Genomic DNA, 17,232 nt, shown 5'->3' on the forward strand with positions numbered 1-17,232 from the left:
AAGGCTACCAAGAGCTGGAAATGAGATTCGGCTGGATGGCTTCTTGTCAGCCGGCATGGGCACAGTGGGCTGAATGGCCTCCTTCCATGCTGTAAATTACATTTCTATGATACGAGCAACACCAGAGCTGGTTTGCTCATAATACACTAAAGGTTTTGCGTGTAGCACACACTTGTTACAATTTCCCTGTCACACTTTTCTCATCATACTTTGCTATTAGCAGCCATATTATTTTATTAAACAATATGTACCAGCTCGCTGCAGGCATATAAGAATGATACCAGGGCTAAAAGGGTTAAATTATGAGGACTGGTTGCACAGGCTAGGTTTGTATTTCCTTGGATAGAGAAGTTTAAGGGATGATCAAATCTAGAGCTATGATGAAGGGGTTCGATAAGGTAAATAGAGAGAAACTATTTCCATTGGTAGGTGAATCCAGAACAAGGGGTCATAACCCTTAAAATTAGCACTAGGCCATTCAGGGCGATGTCGAGAAGCATTCTTCATATAAAGGGGAGTGGAAATTGGGAACTCTGCCTCTGCACACCCACCCCACTTCTTAAAAAAAAAAAGCTGTTGTGGCTAGGTCAACTGACAATTCCGAAACTGAAATTGATAGATTTTGGTTAGACAAGATTACTAAGAGGTATGGAACTAAGGCAGGTAAATGCAGTTAAGATACAGATCAGTCATGATCTAAATGAATGGCGGCAGAATAGGTTCAAGGGGCTGAATGACCTGCTCCTGCTCTGATGTACCTGTAACAGGTCGGAGAGGCTGAATGACCTCCTCCTGTTCCAATGTTCCTGTAGCAGGTTCGAGGGGTTGAATGATCTACTCCAGTTCCAATGTTCCTATATAGAATATGAACCGTCCAAAAACTTGCTGTAGATACACTTTGTGTTGTGAAGCGTGAGTATTTTTCCTTTCCGGGTAAGAGATTGCAGGTTCTCACTGAGGTTAGGTGGCCAGGATATAGTCAGACTCAGGTGAAGGTCACCGGGGGTCAAAAGCACACAGTCCATGAATGGAGCCTTACAATCTTCAGGAACATTAGCACCCTTCATCTTTTGGAAGGCTTTTTTTTGCCTATTCATTCAGACTTGTTTGATGGTCTGGATCAAAGAGGCTGGAGAATAGTCTGGCTCCTCCCTTTTCACTTTTACAGACTGATTTCAAACCCCATTTGCTTGAATGGACAAGTGCTTTTTGAATGTTGCCGTTGGTGTGAAAATTCTCCTGGTTTGATTAGAAGGCTTTTGAGTACAGGTGCTAAGAGAGTGACTGGTAACTCCATCGCCGTAGTAATCAAAAGAAAAGAGTCTGAAATTCCATTTGAACGTAAGCTTCTTTGTTGAACAAGTAAACCTGAGCGTTTGGCAGTGAATGTCACCAAATGAAAGGGCTAATCTGAGAGAAAATGGGAATTGACTCATCGACCTTGGGATATTTCTGTGCAGTGTAAAGCATTTTGTCCCTTTTCCATTTTGCTATTAATGACATGTCATTTGCAATGAAATGCACCTATTGCTCATTACTCTTGTCAATCAAAAGCACCCAGTGAATTTAGGCCGCTCCAGGTGGGCAATCTTGAGCTCTGTTCTCAATAACTATTCCTTGCTGGTTTTAAAAATGTCAACTGAAAATTGATACCTGAAGCTAATGTGACTTACAGGCACTTTCACTACATTCTTTTTTAAAGCAGCAAGTGATTTTACTGAAGGAGTTACTGATCTGTCTAACTTGAGGTAGACTTCACTTGCATTTTATGGAGTGTAACATGAGTTTTAGTTCTGTTCTGGCGTCGAAAGCTTTGAAGAGTTTGTGCTGGAGCTAGTCTCCTGAATTAAAACAAGCACTGGCAGCATTTTGAAAATGCTCTGTGTGCTCCCTTGTTGTCCTTCCTGTAGGCTTTGCTTTGGGAGAGGCCTGCTTGACTGGCATGAGATTGTAGTAAAAATAAACCCCTGGGTTAATTCGCCATCTGATGCACTTACAATGTTTCTTGCCTCCCCCTCTGTTTCTTTCAGGCATAATGAGCCAGGGAATAGGCCCCACTCTTGGCATTCAACAAAGTTCTCAGACAGCCAGCCGGAACCTTCCATAATGCAGCTATCGTCCAGCGGTGTGTGTTCATCGTGGCACTCGAGGTATCACACCACGTGAGTGCCGCACTCCACCATATTTCTTTTCTGCTATTGGGCCTGCAACCTCGCTTTTAAACTCGGGGGTGGGGGGGTGGTGGTGCTGAGGGGATACTTTGCACATTGATCTTTGGGATGAGTTTGTTTTTGTTTAATTGGTGAAGAAAATCAATGGAAATGTAGAGCAGAAGACATGTAGGAGGGGCAGGCAATCTGACATCACCCATTTTACACACTGGCCAATAGTCAAAATAACCCTCCCCGCATTGAATTCAAAATCCTTGACTATAAACCTGTCCATGGCCTTGCCAGTCTTTACTTTTGCATCCTCCGCCAGCACTCTTCCAAATCTGTCCCTCTTATCTCTCCGTCCCCCTTCACTCATCCTTCATTGGTGCAGCCATCACCTGCCCTGGCATCTGGAATTCCTCTCCGAGCCTTTTAGGAGTTCCAAGCTAGTCCTGTAGACCACATAGCAGCTAACTTAGATTCCAGGATGCCTACCTTTTACACCAGATGATTTCTACTCCAGCCAGAGACAGGTCCAGCTCTCACTTGACAGAATTCAGCAAATCAGCATCCACCACACGAGCCAACGGCCTGTTCCACAGGTTCTCAATTCTTTGGGAAATTCTCCTGCTTGGTCCACATAAATACAATCTAGTCCCTTCATTATTTTTATGAACATTGAGCAAATCACCCCAAGTGCTACTTGTGTAAAGTGTTGAGATCTAGCAGGTGGAACCTATCTGGGTAGTTTAAGTGTTTTAAACTGGGAATCAATCTTGTGACCCTCCTCTGCACCCTTTCCAAATGCTTGTTTCTTCTCCCACCTTCTGAAGCCTCCTCAAAATCACCCCTTTCGTAACCTCACTACTGTTTGTTGTGTGTTTTCACCTTTCTGAGATATCTATGATGCTTACTGTAGTTAAAGGCTTTATTAAATGCAAGTATTGTTGTTGATGTAGAAAACCCATTGAAGTCCAAGCTTCAGTCACTGGGTCTGTGCTGAATTATCTAATCTCACCAGGGTGGGGACTAAGTGTGCCTCAGTGATTCCTGGCTAAGGAGAGCAAATATCGGCCTTGGTTTGTGCTTCTGATCTGTCTGTGGATGTCAATAGAAGATTGGATTGGGATTAATTGTGATGAGGCCACCTACAGTTGTATAGCCTGCCACTATCCAGGATCATGGAAAATAGCCACTGGGGCTGAATATCATTGGGTTATTGTTGTGTGGGAAACTATGCACCAGGCTGGCTCTCCTTATGTTAAAGGCATTATAGGCAAGATTTCAGGGAGAAAGTGTTTGGTCTTTAGTTCCCAGTGTATCAACCACCTGGAGGAGGGATGGTACCTACTTACATCACCAAAGTTGATGACCTAAAATGATCTTCCTTAGTCTAGGTTGTACTAGTGGTCAGAATACCACAGGAGGTGAAGTCCATCAGAGGTGTACAAATCACTCCTGCATGAGGAAATCCCACTGTGTTCCAGAATTTACGATTTAATTGACTCCCATACCAAAGGATGTGGAGAAATTGTGGGTAAATGGAGTTGAGGTCGAGCCACAACCTCATGACTGTTGGAACAGGCTCGAGGGGTTAAAAGGCCTCCTCCTGCTCCTGTGGTCCTTGTGGCAAGTTGTTGCCTTCCAGTTTTCTGGAAGGAGCAGTTATAGAAAGATGGCTAAAGTGGAGAAATCTATGTTTTCACTTTGTGTTACCTCGCACTAAATTTATGTTGGATTTGGTCGTGCTGGATGCTGAAAGCATCTTTGCATCTCCTCCCCGCCCCCCCCATCCCATCTCCCATTGTATGTGGTATCCCTCCTCCCCACCTTTAACCCATTTTCCTCTGCTCGTAAACTGCTGCCAATGTGATGTCCACCTGTCTGTACCAAATATTTCTGGTCCCTGAAAATCACATTAAAGACTGTTTCTTCCCAAATAATAAATGTAAAGAGCATCAAATAAAATATGATTCATCCCGACTCCTGACAATCATGTAATGTAGAAAGTACAACACACAGGACATTCAGCCCCACCAGTCTATGTTGGTGTTTACCCTCCACCCAAACCGTATCCTAATCTCCTGTCTGCCCTCCCTGTTCCCATATCTCTATATCCCCTTAAGCTTTAACTGCTTTTCCAACGGATTCTTAATATGGGCTCTGCTTCAGTCATTAAATCAGTTCACAGCCTCACGACAATGTTTTGTGTAAAACATTTTCTCCTGCTCTCTGCCCTAATTCTGTTACATTTAACCGTGTATCAAAGTTCCTTTATTCTGCAATCTGGACCATCCAAAAGCACTGGAAGCAGTCTGCTTCTATCCACTGTGTCCCATCCCTCCATCATTTTAAATATCTCTATCAAATATTTGCTCCTTCCACATAATGTATTTTATTTGGTTGTGAAGGTAGTTTCCATTGTGGTATTGTACTCAGCCCGGTTTTCCTCGTGTAAATTCCATGATGTGCTGCCCTGATCCCAGCCATCTCTGCCTGGATCAACCCTGAATAAGTTTCTGCTGGTTTTCTTCAACTTATTCTACATTGCAAGTCTCACTGTCTTAGCTTCTAGGAGTTTTGGATTGGTTTAATCTTGCCTCTGATAACTGACCGGTAGGAAGTAGTACTTACTGCGTTATTGCCTTTTCATTATGCGGTGAGAGTTTGGCCTCTGGCTCTGTATACTTTTGCTTTGCAGGGTTGTTAAAACTGTCTTTGCTGTTTTGGGAATGAGCGATAAGAATCAGCCGAGGCTGTAAAACCTTTATAAGTAATTGGTTTTATTGATATTACCATGCAACAGTTTTGCACTTCAAGATGCTTACAACCTGAACTCGAAACTCAGAATGACCAATTATTCTGCTTTGGGAAACTGGAGGGTTAAATTCTTCATTGACATCTTCAGTTCCGTCGCCTGGAAATCACTGCTGTTTTTATATCGTGCTGAGACAAGAATTTCCCAAGGTCCATTCTGTCTTATCTCTAACGTTGCTTTTATCTCCCCGATGGTACAAAAAGTCTCACAATAGCAGTTAGTTCCCTCTTCAGCAGTCCAAAGCAGTAAGAATATCCGTGATACCTTTTGAGGTTGGTCAAGCTGCCCAGCATGCCTCCTGATTTTGGTCAAGTTTGACAAATCCAGGGTTTCTGGTCCATTTTCAGTCTTCCTTAAAAGCTAGAGGGAAATAAATTTGCAGGGCTAGGGGGGATAGCGCGAGAGGATGGGACTGATTGGATTGCTCTACAGGGAGCCAGCATGGACTCGATGGACCAAATGGCCTCCTTCTGTGCCGTAATGACTCTGTCTCTGGTATTGAAAGACCACATTGAAAAGTCCAAAATCCTTCAGGTTGTTTGCCTTTTTTCAATAGGAAGAAAAGTAAGTTTGTCCTTGCAGTATGGGAGTTGTTGCGACTGCAGTTGATTTTTTTTAAAGCAGGCCTCACAATAAGATCAGAATGATTAGAGGAGGAAATTGAAGGGAATGGTTAGTCCATAGTTATAAATCATAAGTGGTGATCCATCAGCTTACTGTCAGTAACACTTTACTCATTGAGTGACTAGCGTCAGTGCTTTTTTCCACATCTGGGATATAGGTTCCTGACTGTCAGCTTCCCTCTGCTATTTTATTCAGGGTTGCCAACTCTGGTTGGGTGTAGTCCTGGAGGTTCCATCACATGACCTCCAACCACCCCCCCCAAACAGCCTCTTCCCCCACCCCCCCCCCCCCCCACATCTCCTAGATTTTTATATTGAATAAAACACACAATTTTTTTTTAATGCCCCATGATTATTTTTTTCTGCATGTTTACTTGTGGCAGTGTCCTGATGATGACTTTTCCATTTCTGGAGACTCCAGGGCAATCCTGGAGGGTTGGCAACCCTAACCTCACCCAAGTGGTCACGCTTCACGTGCAGCTATCAACAGTGATATTGGCTGCTTCAGGAACTGGTTTTGGTCTTGATCAACCACCCAAAACTTTCAGAATGCAGTCAGTGGACTATAGTTACCAAAACCATACTGGGAATGAGGTACTTCGCTTATGTAGAGAGAGTGGGGAAGAAGCTGGAATTGTTCTGTTTTGAACGGAGAAGGTTGAGTGGAGATTCATTGGACATGTTCAAAATTATGAAGAGTTTTGATAGGATAAATAAGGAGAAACAGTTTCCACTGATTGCTGAGTCAATAACCGGAGGGTACAGATTCAAGATAATTGGCAAAAGAGCCAGAGAGGAGACGAGGAGAAATCTTCTCAGGCAGCCAGTTGTTCTGCTCTGGAATACGCCACCTGAAAGGATGGTGGAAACAGATTCAAGAGGAACTTGCAAAAGGAAATTGGATATATACTTAAAAAGGAAACATTTGCAGGGCTATGGGGAAAGTGTGAGGGAGTGGGACTAATTGGTTAGCTCTTTCAAAGAGCCGGCACACACACCATGGGCCGAATGGCTTCCTGTACTGTATGATTCTATGTCTGTTATGTGCGTAGTGTGGCTATAGCCGTGCTTCAATCTCTATCTTCCATTTTGCTTCCTCCACAGTTCCTCGTCAAATGACCTCTCAGACACATGGGACCAGACCAACCTGCATCGTATTTCCGACCAGTTCAGCTCTCTGGGAAGCATGGACAGTCTTGACCAACCCCCGCCCATATACCAGCATGGCAGGCTGTCCCCCACCAAGTCCAGCAACAGCATGGACCACATTGCCCACCACAACAAGCGAGATTCGGCCTACAGCTCATTCTCCACCAGTTCCAGCACACCGGACTATACCCTGTCATCGTCCAAGAGCGACAAGTCATCCTCCACTGAGAACATGTTGAACAGGATGACCCACTGGGAGGCCGGAAGGCCGGGCAACGGGCGGCATGGTCAGAGTGCGACCGACCAGGGTGCCCTAGAGGAGAAGCAGGGACACTTGGCGAACGACGATGGAGCCAGCTTACGGCCAGATGAGCAGCCTGGCTCCAGGCACTACAGCTCCGGCAGAGCAAGCTTTGGGCCTGTGTGGCATGTTCCAGAGAAGAGGATTTCCACCGATAGCCGGATTTCCAGGAAGGCCTCCCCTCCCCCAGCCCCTCCTGTCCGCAGCGACAGCTTTGCCGCTACCAAAGTCCACGAGAAGGCACATGCCAGCGGCCTGAATGATGGGAGCGGGCCCTCTCGCCACCCAGCTTCGAGTAGGCCTCAACTCCGAGGAGATTGGGTCTCAGAGGCAACTGAGCATGAGCAAAGGCCGGAGGGTGAAAATAGGAGGATGAACCAGCCCAACCCTGCGTACGCGAACGATGTTCCTCCCCCGGCCTTGTTGGATGATAGCAAGCAGCCTAATGCGAACAAGCTTCAGTACTCCCTGTCCAGCACGGATATCCGCTTTGCGCCGCCCTCCTTCTCTTCCTGTCACCAGCGCCAGTACAGTGACGAAAGCACCTTCTATCACGGTGATAGGGACTTCAAAGCACCAAGCTCGGCCTTTTATCATGGCCCACAAGAGCTGTCAGTTGAGAACTCTCAGCGTTACGATCAGACACAAGCCAGGCTGACAAAATCAGCCCTCGCGGCTCCTCCGAGGCAGGCGACCTCCCCAAGCCCAGACACCGCCAGCCAGAACAGATACTTCTGTGTCACTTCCAGGCAGCCCATCCAAGTGGCCACGCGACCATCGTGGGCCAAGGTAGAATCCTGGGACGGCCATAAAGGGGCGGGTTACCCATCTGGCCTAGCTCCCAGCAGTAATGTCGCAGCCCGCAGCCCATCCCCCAGGTACCAACCCTCGCCCCCTGACAACAACGGGCTCTGCCGAGTCGAAGGGGGCAGAGTGAGGAGCTGCGTCCCAGGAAACGGGGCTCAGAAGCTCAACGAGGAAGAAAGCGGGGGTCGCAGGGCAAGTGGGGGCCCGGTTTTCGGGCCAGATCACAGCGCCTACCCGTCCAACCAGCAGCCCGGTTACACCGAGGGAGGTTGCTACCAGGCCCCGGAGTCCTGCTGGCTGGATACGGAGGGCAGTGTGATCTGCCCTGACAGGACACCAATGCTTCATTCCCTGGCGCAGGAAAGCAGGAATCTGCAGGCTAAGCGGGCTGATGGTTCTGGCCAGCCACCGCCCGACCTCAATCTGCTGGTCAAGCAGCAGCGGCGGAGTGACCGTTTTGCCACGGCCCTGCGCAACGAGATTCAAACGAAGCGAGCCCAGCTGCAGAAGAGCAAAAGTGCCGCTGCCTTGACAGGCAGCTTGGAGGTGGAAGTGGCTGCCGGCAGTTGCCAGGATAAATCACCAGCCAATCCCACCTATTCTTCTGATGGTTCCTTTTCCACTTCCTATAAGGACGACTTGAAGGAGGCTCAGGCCCGGGTCCTGAGGGCTACCTCATTCAAGAGGAGAGACCTGGGGCCTTTGGTCGCCCCACGCCAACCCATGCCGTCAGAACGCCGAGCGCCAGCTTACCCCGCGCCAGCCCTACCCCTTGCTTCCAAGGAGGGGTCTCCCTTGTCATTGCCCGGCAACCCCAGGGCACCAACTCAAGCCGCAGGTCACCACTTGGCCCGTGTGGGTGGCAGGAAGAGGCTGACAGCGGAGCAGAAGCTGCGATCCTACTCCGAGCCTGACAAGATGAATGAGGTGGGTGTGCCCGATGACACTCAGGCCCCTCAGCCAGGTGGGGCGCCCCCAAGCTCCTTTGCCGACAGGCGGCAGTTCTTTGAGGTTGGCAGTAAGGCGGGCCACTCCACCCCGGCCTATAGCAGACCACCGCCCAAACAGGAGCCCCGGCCCACCTGCGGGGAGGCCCAGTGGAGGCAGCATGGGATGTCCAGTTGCACCGAAGCAAAGGACTGCCTTTCTGAGGCCGCAGGCCGAGCCCGGGCCACCTCGCTGGGCTTTGAGGACATGGGGGTGGCGGGTTCCTGTGGGGCAGCCGATCCAAGTGGAAGTTGGCCGCCAAGAAATGTCGTGTCCCACCTGAGTGGCCTCCCCAAGCGACTGATCCCTGCCGGGTACCCTGGCAACCAAGGCCCCAGCGGTAACGAGGCAGAACCACAACGGCTGGGCACTTTCGCAGAATACCAGGCGACATGGAGAGACCAGAGGAAGCTCTCGGAGGCCAGGAGTTCCGGAAGGTACCATTCTGCAGACAATATCCTGGACCAGAGTTTCCAGGAGCCTGTAAAACCACAGTATGTGCATGAGAGATCCAGATCCTCCCCTTCCACTGACTTCTATGTCCAGGTAATCCATTTGTTCCTACATGAGCTTCTTGATTATTATTAGCATTATTTTTTTCTAATCTAAGTGGTTTGTTTGTCCAGCATTGCTCTTTGAACTCCCAGAGCAAGCGAAGCACTGCAAACTTGCGCAGTGGCGATTTTGTTTCATCTTCTTTTGCTCTGAGGATTCCCATGATGCAGCAAAATCCATCTGGGCCATGTACAGATGGGCTGGATTCACAGAAGCAGATCGGGACAGCATATGTGCTTGTGGCCCAGTTAATGGTAACGGCTTGCGAACGTGTGCCTGTCTTTGAACCGTACAACACCTGAGCAATGGAGCTTGTAAGAAATGTACATCATCTGGGTCCTCAGCTGGGAGGCTGAGGGGCTGATTCCTGTCCTCTGAGCTGCACAGTCCACTGCTTATGTTGAATTACATAGAATGTACAGCAAAGAAACAGGCCATTCGGTCCCACTAGTCCGTGCTGGTGTTTATGCTCCACTCCAGCCTCCTCCAACCTCTCTCCATCTCATTCTGTGAGCCTAACCATTTCCTTTCTCCCTTATGTGCTTATCTGGCTTCTCTCGATGATATCTAAATTAAAAGATTAGCCCTGGAATTTTTTTTGTACTTTTTCACTAATTGCGATAGATTCACAGGAAACTTGTGATTTATCAAACACTCTAATGGTGAGGATCATTTATATTGTCCTTGTCCATGTAAGGTTTCACCAGAATAGTACTGGGGCTAAAAGGTTAAATTATGAAGACAGGTTGCATCGACTAAGCTTTTATTCCCTCAAGTAGAGAGGATTAAGGGATGATATAACTGAGGTGTTTAAAATGATGAAAGGATTTGAAAGGGTAGATAGAGAGAAACTGTTTCAGAACAAGGGGACGTAATCTTAAAATTAGAGCAAGGCCGTTCAACAGTGATGTCTGGAAGCACTTCTTCACTGAGGATAGTGGAGCTCTCTTCCCCCAAAGAGCTGTCGAGGCAGGGCGTCCATTGAAAATTTCAAACCTGAGATTGATGGATTTTTGTTAGGTAAAAGGGTATTAAAGATTTTGAAACCAAGGCGGGTAAATGGAGTCAAAATACAGATCAGCCATGATCTAAATGAATGACAGGATAGCCTCGAGGGGCTGAATGGCCCGCTGTTATTCGTACATTCTTGTGTAACTTTGTCTGCACATTGTTGCTGCACCAAGCTATGCTTGGCCCTTTTCCCAAGTACAAATTTACAGGGCAAGCAAGGCAGGTAAATGAGCAATATTGGATGGCTCATGTTTACACACCTGAGGTTTCTTTGGAATGACTGTAAGCTTGCGTAAGCACTTGAAGCAGCATCGCACAGTCAGGTCTTCATCACAGGGATTGCCCTGCCTTAGTCTCACACTGTATATTCCCTACTAAACCAGAGTATACAGACCTGCCCCACCTATCACTGCTGCCACTTTGAAGTATTATCTTTGCTCCCTGACAACATGCTTACTCATTCTCGGGATGTGGGCGTCACTGGCAAGGCCTGCCTTTATTACCTATCCCTAGCTGACTGGAGAAGGTGGTGGAGGCTGCTTTCTTCTTGAACTGCTTTTCGCCAGTCAATGCTCAACCACACTGGTGTTGGACAGGAGTCACCTCTTGGCCAGACCAGGACAACGGGTTTCCTTCCCCAAAGGACATTAGGGAACCAGTTGGGTTTTTACAACACTCCGACAGCTCCATTGTTACCATGACTGACAGCAGCGTTTTATTTTCCGATTTAAAAAACAAACTGAGTTCAATTTCTCACTGCTATCATGGGAATTGAAGGCATGTTCTGTAGATTATTAGTCTAGTCACAGAATCACTGTACACCAGCTAGAAATACTTGTTCAGTTTGTTCCCCCTTGCCGTTCTCCTCTCATGACCTCTCACCCCTCACAGCTGATGAGCCAGATGTTACACATTTCCTATGTCATTGCTCATGTGTCGAGTTAGTCACTGACTCTGACAGTAAGAACTTGTATCACACTACAATTGGGATCCTCTGATCAAAACTCCCACCATCGGTTTAAGCAACCTCAGTCCCCATCAGTGTACAAGAGTGTAACTATGTGTGTATTCCTTTAAGGTATTTTGTGGCTTTCAGTGATGCTACTAACCTTGGGCATAGCATACATGAACACAGGGGCATTGGTCATTCGCAGCCCTGCCGATGGAAGGAACCGTTCCCGTTTGTGCAAGTGTTAATTTTTATTTTGGGTTGATGTGGTAAAGATCCCTGGAGAACAGAGTAATTAGAGTTGAGAACCCTACTGGAGTCTGCAGGAATTCAAGATTCCCAGGACATTGTATCAGACAACTGGGGCGAGAAATAATTGGAATATTCAAAAAAATGCGTTTTTCTTCTTTTGTACACTGTGCTCATTAGTTATAAAAAGAAGTTGGAGTTGGGGGGATGGATTGTGAGATGTCTGCTTGACTGACTGTCAAGAATCAACCATCAGGTAAGGAAGAGCCTCTTTGCTTTCTCGTTGGTGTGGGAAGGCGGGCACCACCAGGATGGACCAACAGTGGGAGTGTCGGGGCTGTGTGAGGCGGGAAGTCGTGACTAAACCTTCAGGAATATGGCCAATCAGAGTTGGCAACCTTAGCCCTCGGGATGCTCTGAATAGAGAGCCAGCAATAACCTGTGGGAAGGTCACGGTGCCGAGTTATTCCCAAGTCACTGTAGCACAGTTCTCCGTGGCGGTGACTGGGGATGAGAGTTGACCGTGATGGTCCTCGCAGTTGAATAGTCCACCAGCAATCACACTCCAGTTTCACAACAGAAGATCTGGGTGAGTTACTGAAGTGTGGCGCTCAACTCCCTCCTCCTCCCTCACCCTGTCGTCTGACCTACATTGCTAGCTTCATGACAGCAGGGTTTGCTTCAGAACTTGAAGGGCAGGGAATCAGCCTGGTCTTAACTGCAATGCCATTGGACCAAGTTGACGTGTGTTTTTTCCAGTTTCTGTGATTTAGAGTTCTTTTTCCCTTATCTTGGCACAGCGTATCCTTCATGCAGGATGACCAGTCATCCAGGGCACGGAATCCTACACTGCCAAGTGCCCTTTCCATGAGTGTTTGTCAGGAGGAATGGGTACAAACCATCTTTGTCACAACCCCTTCCCTTCAGCAATCATCTCATTGAATGACCGAACAGGCTCGAGGGGCTGAATGGCCAATTCCTGTTCCTATGTTCCCTCCGCAAAATAAGTTTGGCAGTGAAATTGGCCCTGGGCGGGAGTGCAAAGCATAGTCAGTAGAAAAGGAAATTGGGTGTGGCATGAAGTCGAGCTGTCGCCACGCTTTGCCCTGCTGTCCAAGACCAATTTCACCCCTCCTGTAAATCCAGCAGCACAGCCAAGGGACTGACTGCTGTCTGCCGATAGCTGCAGGCAAGTTTACATGAGAGGCTGAGGCCTCAACCCTACAATTATCTGGTTGGAATACATTCTTGAGTATAAGGAAACCAACTGGATTAAGATGGGATAAGTATAGGGTAAATAAGAGCAAAACAGGGAGGCTGGTGAATTGTACAGGAAACCAAGGCTGTGCAGTTAGCAATCTTTTGCTCCTCCTACCCCTAACCAACCCCCCCCCCCATTCCAACACCACACCGCTGCCAAGATCTCTACAGTTTAACAGGGTTTGGTTTCAAAATTAGCTGCTTCGCATTGCATGAAGTACAGTTTACGGATGCCAAATAATAGGTGCTCAACAGAATGTTCCTGTTTTAACCATTCTGCAGGATGTTCCCATTGAAGTGAGAAGACATCCAGAAGGCTTCCAGAAGGAAGTGCAGCTTTCAGCTCCTGAAGCTGGAGGAGGGAGGGCAAGTCCGCCCACAAGGTGGGTAATAAAAGGCACTAGGAGCTGGTGGAATCTCTCTTGCAGCCACGTGACACTTAACTGTGGTTCCAGGAGCTGTCACTTCTTGTGGGCATATTTTAATGAGTGTGAAAAGCTGAATTTTTACTGTTGGTAAGGGAGCTTTCTGGAGGTTAATATTTTTAATGCATGCCATTGATCGAGCCCTACAACAGTTGTGTAACTCAGTGGAAACCCTTGTGAGGGCATATTAACTCACCGACTCATCTGCAGTGTCAGCCCTTGATCTCAAGTTGAAGCTTTTATTTTGGCAGAAACAAAATTAGAGCCAGGCTTTTTTGAAGGGAAATCAAGAAGGACTTTATTCACACAAAAGGCGGTGGAAATCTGGAATTCTGTCCCCCAAAAAGCTCTGGATGCTAGGAGTCAATGAGTCAGGACTGAGATTGATACATTTTGTCGGGTAAGGGTATCAAGGGCTATGGAGCTCAGGTTGGTAAATGAAATTAAGGTTCAGATCAGTCATGATCTGATTGAATGTTGGAACAGGCTCGAGGGGCTGAATGGCCTCCTCTTGTTCCCTTGTTGCTATTGAGTATTCTCACCCTGTCCATGGTATTGTCTGCAGAAACATTCAAACATAATGGAAACTTTCCCTGAGCTGACTCTTCGAAACTGCTAAGAGTGTTATTTTCCTCTGTAATTTTTTATATATATCTGTTGCAGTAATTCAGCATTGTTAGAGGCATGGAGCAATGGATTTTCCCTTCTTGATGTTTTTATATAAGTTATGATGCTCACTTATTGCTGCCACTTCATGCACTTGCAGCAGGAAACCCTGTTCTTTAGGAGTGTGGGTTGAACATTCAGGAGTGAGACTTTATATAATAGATTTAGATTTGCATGGAGACCTGCACGGTAACAGTGGTGTTAGGAACATGGAGACCTGCATGGTAACAGTGGTGTTAGGAACATGGAGACCTGCATGGTAACAGTGGTGTTAGGAACATGGAGACCTGCATGGTAACAGTGGTGTTAGGAACATGGAGACCTGCATGGTAACAGTGGTGTTAGGAACATGGAGACCTGCATGGTAACAGTGGTGTTAGGAACATGGAGACCTGCACGGTAACAGTGGTGTTAGGAACATGGAGACCTGCACGGTAACAGTGGTGTTAGGAACATGGAGACCTGCATGGTAACAGTGGTGTTAGGAACATGGAGACCTGCATGGTAACAGTGGTGTTAGGAACATGGAGACCTGCATGGTAACAGTGGTGTTAGGAACATGGAGACCTGCATGGTAACAGTGGTGTTAGGAACATGGAGACCTGCACGGTAACAGTGGTGTTAGGAACATGGAGACCTGCACGGTAACAGTGGTGTTAGGAACATGGAGACCTGCATGGTAACAGTGGTGTTAGGAACATGGAGACCTGCACGGTAACAGTGGTGTTAGGAACATGGAGACCTGCATGGTAACAGTGGTGTTAGGAACATGGAGACCTGCACGGTAACAGTGGTATTAGGAACATGGAGACCTGCATGGTAACAGTGGTGTTAGGAACATGGAGACCTGCACGGTAACAGTGGTATTAGGAACATGGAGACCTGCATGGTAACAGTGGTGTTAGGAACATGGAGACCTGCACGGTAACAGTGGTATTAGGAACATGGAGACCTGCATGGTAACAGTGGTGTTAGGAACATGGAGACCTGCACGGTAACAGTGGTGTTAGGAACATGGAGACCTGCATGGTAACAGTGGTGTTAGGAACATGGAGACCTGCATGGTAACAGTGGTATTAGGAACATGGAGACCTGCACGGTAACAGTGGTGTTAGGAACATGGAGACCTGCATGGTAACAGTGGTATTAGGAACATGGAGACCTGCATGGTAACAGTGGTGTTAGGAACATGGAGACCTGCACGGTAACAGTGGTGTTAGGAACATGGAGACCTGCACGGTAACAGTGGTGTTAGGAACATGGAGACCTGCACGGTAACAGTGGTATTAGGAACATGGAGACCTGCATGGTAACAGTGGTGTTAGGAACATGGAGACCTGCATGGTAACAGTGGTGTTAGGAACATGGAGACCTGCATGGTAACAGTGGTATTAGGAACATGGAGACCTGCACGGTAACAGTGGTGTTAGGAACATGGAGACCTGCATGGTAACAGTGGTATTAGGAACATGGAGACCTGCATGGTAACAGTGGTGTTAGGAACATGGAGACCTGCATGGTAACAGTGGTGTTAGGAACATGGAGACCTGCACGGTAACAGTGGTGTTAGGAACATGGAGACCTGCATGGTAACAGTGGTGTTAGGAACATGGAGACCTGCACGGTAACAGTGGTGTTAGGAACATGGAGACCTGCATGGTAACAGTGGTATTAGGAACATGGAGACCTGCACGGTAACAGTGGTGTTAGGAACATGGAGACCTGCACGGTAACAGTGGTGTTAGGAACATGGAGACCTGCACGGTAACAGTGGTGTTAGGAACATGGAGACCTGCATGGTAACAGTGGTGTTAGGAACATGGAGACCTGCACGGTAACAGTGGTGTTAGGAACATGGAGACCTGCACGGTAACAGTGGTGTTAGGAACATGGAGACCTGCACGGTAACAGTGGTGTTAGGAACATGGAGACCTGCATGGTAACAGTGGTGTTAGGAACATGGAGACCTGCACGGTAACAGTGGTGTTAGGAACATGGAGACCTGCATGGTAACAGTGGTATTAGGAACATGGAGACCTGCACGGTAACAGTGGTGTTAGGAACATGGAGACCTGCATGGTAACAGTGGTATTAGGAACATGGAGACCTGCACGGTAACAGTGGTGTTAGGAACATGGAGACCTGCATGGTAACAGTGGTATTAGGAACATGGAGACCTGCACGGTAACAGTGGTATTAGGAACATGGAGACCTGCACGGTAACAGTGGTGTTAGGAACATGGAGACCTGCACGGTAACAGTGGTATTAGGAACATGGAGACCTGCACGGTAACAGTGGTGTTAGGAACATGGAGACCTGCATGGTAACAGTGGTATTAGGAACATGGAGACCTGCACGGTAACAGTGGTGTTAGGAACATGGAGACCTGCACGGTAACAGTGGTATTAGGAACATGGAGACCTGCACGGTAACAGTGGTGTTAGGAACATGGAGACCTACATGGTAACAGTGGTATTAGGAACATGGAGACCTGCATGGTAACAGTGGTGTTAGGAACATGGAGACCTGCATGGTAACAGTGGTGTTAGGAACATGGAGACCTGCACGGTAACAGTGGTGTTAGGAACATGGAGACCTGCACGGTAACAGTGGTGTTAGGAACATGGAGACCTGCATGGTAACAGTGGTGTTAGGAACATGGAGACCTGCATGGTAACAGTGGTGTTAGGAACATTGCTATTTTTATTCATGATCTAGATCAAGGTATTGGAGGAATGATTGCTTTTACCAACACTACCAAGATATGTGGGAGAATTAGCATTGTAGATGGTGCTGTGCCGCTATAGGCGGATCTTGATGTGCTGACGGATTAAGGTTAATGATTGGCAAATTAATGCTTAATTGAGAAAAGTGCCATGTTATGCACATAGGCATTGAAATGTTAAATATGCATGCACTTAATTTCCATTTTAAAAGACCTCAGATAGGCTCAAAGAGCTGCCGATTTTAGAGAAGTGTAGACATAGTGGTGATTTGATGAAGGTTTATAAGATGATGAAGGGACCAGATTGTGTTTTGTGTAAATCAGTTATTTCAACTGAATAGCTTAGGGTGAACGAGGGGTCACAATCTCAAATTGTGGGTGTTAGAAGGCGATTCCTTCCCCAGAGATTGACTGACTGCCGCCGTGTGGCGATCTCTGATTTGCTGAATTCCTTCTAGTGAGATCTGGAGGTATTTCTGGCTGGAGCAGAGATCACCTTGTACAAGAGGTAGGTACTGTCTAACATTAGTCAGGGCCAGAGAGTGGTCTCCTG

At 47.4% G+C, this 17,232-nt stretch overlaps 1 protein-coding gene across 5 annotated transcripts in view; it reads left to right on the plus strand.

Annotated features, from left to right (window-relative positions):
- The window catches only part of shroom2a (shroom family member 2a), a 257,740-nt gene that overhangs the window by 213,005 nt on the left and 27,503 nt on the right, over positions 1–17,232 (plus strand). For 4 of the 5 annotated variants that reach the window (XM_068040342.1, XM_068040344.1, XM_068040346.1 and 1 more), the window contains 3 exons: positions 2,031–2,162; positions 6,699–9,384; positions 13,145–13,245. In XM_068040342.1, the coding sequence (XP_067896443.1) occupies positions 2,031–2,162; positions 6,699–9,384; positions 13,145–13,245 (2,919 nt within the window). The remainder of the gene's footprint in view (positions 1–2,030; positions 2,163–6,698; positions 9,385–13,144; positions 13,246–17,232) is intronic. The other variant, XM_068040345.1, reaches the window with a different exon arrangement.

The sequence above is a fragment of the Heterodontus francisci genome, chromosome 10, assembly GCF_036365525.1.
Source record: "Heterodontus francisci isolate sHetFra1 chromosome 10, sHetFra1.hap1, whole genome shotgun sequence".
Classification (NCBI taxonomy): Eukaryota; Metazoa; Chordata; class Chondrichthyes; order Heterodontiformes; family Heterodontidae; genus Heterodontus; species Heterodontus francisci.